At 38.1% G+C, this 4,565-nt stretch overlaps 1 protein-coding gene across 1 annotated transcript; it reads left to right on the forward strand.

Moving 5' to 3' along the window:
• The first annotated feature begins 1,013 nt into the window (after positions 1–1,013).
• Positions 1,014–3,573, forward strand: LOC123879584 (28S ribosomal protein S35, mitochondrial). The gene is made up of 3 exons (XM_045927379.1): positions 1,014–1,331; positions 2,412–2,809; positions 3,122–3,573. The coding sequence occupies exons 1-3, from the start codon at positions 1,116–1,118 to the stop codon at positions 3,528–3,530; spliced, it is 1,023 nt and encodes a 340-aa protein (XP_045783335.1). The 5' UTR covers positions 1,014–1,115; the 3' UTR covers positions 3,531–3,573.
• Positions 3,574–4,565: the final 992 nt, after the last annotated feature.

The raw sequence follows: 4,565 nt of genomic DNA on the forward strand, positions 1-4,565 counted from the left end.
ACAGCTAGTCACACTAATATTAGTCAAACTAATAAAGGCGAAAGTTTGTATGTGTGTGTGTGTATGTTTGTTACTCCTTCACGCAAAAACTACTGGACAGATTTGGCTGAAATTCGGAATGGAGATAGATAATATCCTGGATTAGCACATAGGCTACTTTTTATCCTGGAAAACCAAAAAGTTCCCACGGGATTTCGAAAAACCTAAATCCACGCGGACGAAGTCGCGGGCGTCAGCTAATAATATCTAAAATCAATTGTGCATCCGTGCGGATGTACAATTGATGCAGATTTCATGTAGATTGTAGAACCGTCGCTCATGGTAACATACTTAAGGGGCATAGACGGTTCTGCCCGCGAAATTCAAATTTAATTTGGTTTTTCGCAATTTGTAAACTAATACGACAACGTAGGCTTATGGTATTTTAATTATGCCAATGGCAGTATCATCCTCACAGGTTTATATAAAAATCTTTACTTGAAAGGGTCCAGTTTAAGAAATTAGTTATAGTATCGACTAATTTCTGAGTAACTCATGTCCAACTCATTATTTTGACCAAACTTTCAAGTTAAGATTTTTTATGTACTTGTGAAGATGATACTGCCATTGTCGGAATTAGAATGCCATATCACACTAATATTATAAAGGCGAAAGTTTGTATGTGTGTGTGTGTGTGTGTGTGTGTGTGTATGTTTGTTACTCCTTCACGCAAAAACTACTGGACGGATTTGGCTGAAATTTAGAATGGAGATAGATAATATCCTGGATTAGCACATAGGCTACTTTTTATCCCGGAAAATCAAAGAGTTCCCACGGGATTTCAAAAAACTAAATCACGCGGGTGAAGTCGCGAGCATCGGCTAGTACCATATAAAACCAAATTTTTGAATTTCGCGTTTAGAGACCCGTAATTTTTTGCATTATTTCTATCGATTATTGTTATATCATAAAAATCGATAATTTAATCGAAAAATGCATAAAACTTACGATTAATCGGCAACTCATTTGACACTATCTTGAGACTTCTGACATCACTAGCAAAAAAAAAATACATAACCTAAAAATGGCCGTATTTTTTAAATTTTGACCATAACATAAAGAAAAACTCAATAGAAATGAGTATTTTTATAAGAAACTACAAGCCAGGAGGTATTCACAGCGCTAGAATATGGCGTTTCGCTTCAACCACCGCGGAGTCGACGAAACACGGCGAGGAAGAGGAGGAATTTCGCGTTCTGGATATTTTGAAGAAAAGAGATAAATTTCAAAGGAAAACCGCCCGCAAGGCTGAGATACCGCCTGATAGGACAGAGAAAATGCGTACAGACCAGGTAAGGAAGTCCTGTAACTTGAAAAATCCATACTAATATCACAGAGTATTGATGGTATGATGGGTTTGAGCCAGAGGTTCAAACTAGGCCGTCTAGACTCTAGACATAGTAATCATGGTTTGACTACTGTATCTCCTTATACTGTCCTAATCCATACTATCCATACTAATATTATAAATGCGAAAGTGTGTCTGTCTGTCTGCTACCTTTTCACGGCCAAACAGTTTAACCGATTATGAGGAAATTTTGTACAAGGTTAGCTTATATCCCGGGGACGGACATAGGCTACTTTTTATCCCGGAAAATCAAAGAGTTCCCACGGGATTCCCAAAAACTCGTCAGCTTAACCGATTTATATGAAATTTGGTACCGAGGTAGCTTGCGACCCTGTATTTGATGTAGGCAACTTTTTATCCCGGAAAATCAAACAGTTCCCACGGGATTTTTAAAAACCTAAATCCACGCGGACGGAGTCGCGGGCACCCTCTAGTACTTATTATAAATCGTCCTCAGCCGCGAACCAATCTTAACTGTGCGTCCACACTGTTTTACTGACCGGTCCAGTAGTTTGAGCTGTGCATTGATATATCAGTCAGTCAGTCAGTCAGCTTTTCCTTTTATATATGCAGATTTCAATATTTTATCTGTGGCCTACTTACACTGACTACTTAACCAAAATTAATGAAACTTATTAAAATTATTATGTAGTGAGTCTATATTGTAGAGAATAGACAGAATTTTTCAAAGTGGCCTTTAATAATGCAATGCAAATATTAATTAATAGGGGATGCCTGCGCCTTCGCCCGCGTGGATTTCGTTTTTTTTTTTACATCCTGTAGGAATGTTAAATTTTCTTAAATTTTCCAGGATAAAAAGTAGCCTATGTCCTTCCCCGGGATGTATTCCAAGTCTGTTCCAAATTTCATTAAAACCGGCTCAGTGGCTGTGAAAACGTAGCAGAAAGACAGACGGATAGACAGACAGACAGACAGACACACTTTTGCATTTATAATATTAGCTTGGATTATTGTAACTCTTTTCCTGTAACACTAGTAAGGACATCATTTCTCTTTATTTCAGAAATGGGGCAACGTTTGGCCAGGACCACGATCGTTTCACCCTTCAACCGTACCACTACCACTCAGACAGGGCTACGTACCAAAGGGCCAAGCCCCACCCGGCAAGAAGGCCAATGCGGAGCTTATGAAAGTACCCAACTTCCTACATCTAACTCCACCGGTCATAAAAATGCAATGCGAAGCAATAAAGAAGTACTGTACCGAATGGCCCAAACTTCTCAACTCAGAGGAGGCTATAGAAAAGCATTATCCGTTAGAAATCATAACGTCAGACTATTGTCATGCAAGTCCCGTGATAAGAAACCCTTTGTCACGAATTGTTATATTGAGAATCAAGCTGGCTGATTTGAAACTTGATAAGCATGCTCGTGACAAATTCCTGAGATTGGTTGATGACAGGTATGTTACATGAATTGCTCTTCTTCACTCTCTCCCTGTCTTCCTCACTCTTCCACACACTTGTACAATTTCGACCATCAAAAGGAGTACAGTTGTACCTACTTTGTCAAAAAGTCAAAGTCAAAATCATTTATTCAAAGTAGGTACAATTGCACTCCTTTTGATAATTAATTACGTTACTTAAAACTAAAGCTACGAGCATTTGAATAAATGATTTTGACTTTGACTTTGACTAACAATTTAATATAATATTTCAGTGTTTATTAAGACAATCGCAGTCGGGGTTTAGTTTTCAACTTCATCTTGTTTCAGGTATAACAAAGAAACAGATCTAGTCACGATAACAGCTGAACGTTGTCCAGTCAGACAACAGAATTTGGATTACGTTAACTATCTGTTAACTGCTTGTTATCACGAATCATGGAGCGTAGAAGATTGGGAAGGGGACAAAACTTTAACGGACATGGAATATTACGACTTCGACTTAAACCAGTCAAAAAAGAACCTCGTTAACTGGCATTTTAGATGTAATAACGAAGAAAAATCTTTGAGCAACGAAGAGTATCAATCGTTTGATGTGTCAACGATACCAAATGCAACGGAATACAAGAATGCTGTATCCTCTTTGTTCAATGATGGTGAAAGTGAAGCCACGTTGAAGAATTATGATGAAAAAGTTAGGAAGTTGTTAGGGTTGCCCAATAAGAAAACTGTAACATAACTATATTTATAAGTGGAAATTATATTATGCATTTTAGTTTGTATGTTGTTGTTTTATTTAATGGCTATGCATATAGTTTAATTTATAGTAACACTAGAGGATGCCCGCGACTTCGCGTGGATTTAGGTTTTTAAAGATCCCGTGGGAACTGTTTGATTTTCCGGGATAAAATGCCTATGTCAATTACAGGGAAGCAATGCAAGCTACCTCGGTACCAAATTCATACAAATCGGTTAAGCGGATGGGTTTTTAGGAATCCCGTAGGAACTCTTTGATTTTCCGGAATAAAAAGTAGCCTATGTCCGTCCCCGGGATATAAGCTAAAACTGTACCAAATTTCGTCAGAATCGGTTACACTGTTGGGCCGTGAAAAGGTAGTCAGACAGACAGACAGACACACTTTCTCATTTATAATGTTAGTATGGATGATTTTAAACCTTCAGAAATCCTATTCAAGCGAAGCCCTGTGGATCAGCCAGTTTTATGAAAAAGTTTCACTAGGTTTTTAATCTGGCTGTTTTTAGAGTTCCCTAGTAACTAGTCAAAAATCATGAGGGTTTCTTAGACAGAAATAAACTAACGCTTTTATATAAATTTTTGGAAGATCGTATTCAAATAAACTTTGGTAAGTAGGTAGGTACTTTTAATCGTCAAATCAAATGTATCTACTTACCACTGGTTCGGAATGCCTTTCCTACCGCGGAGAACCAGCAAGAAACTCAGCGGTTGCTCTTTTCGATAATTCGATTTTTAGGGTTCCGTACCTCAAAAGGAAAAACGGAACCCTTATTGGATGGCTTTGTTGTCTGTCTGTCTGTCTATCATATGAAAGGGCTTTACCTGCACATTCTAAAACAGATTTTTATTTATTTTTACGTATAATAGTTTTTGGTTTATCGTGCAAAATGTTGGAAAAATACCCGAGTACGGAACCCTCAGTGCACGAGTCTGACTCGCACTTGGCCGGTTTTTAAAGTAATGGCCGCCAAAGTATTTACCTACGGAACCCAACTTACGCGTGTTCTTACACGCAGT

This window comes from Maniola jurtina, chromosome 28, assembly GCF_905333055.1.
Source record: "Maniola jurtina chromosome 28, ilManJurt1.1, whole genome shotgun sequence".
Taxonomy (NCBI): domain Eukaryota; kingdom Metazoa; phylum Arthropoda; class Insecta; order Lepidoptera; family Nymphalidae; genus Maniola; species Maniola jurtina.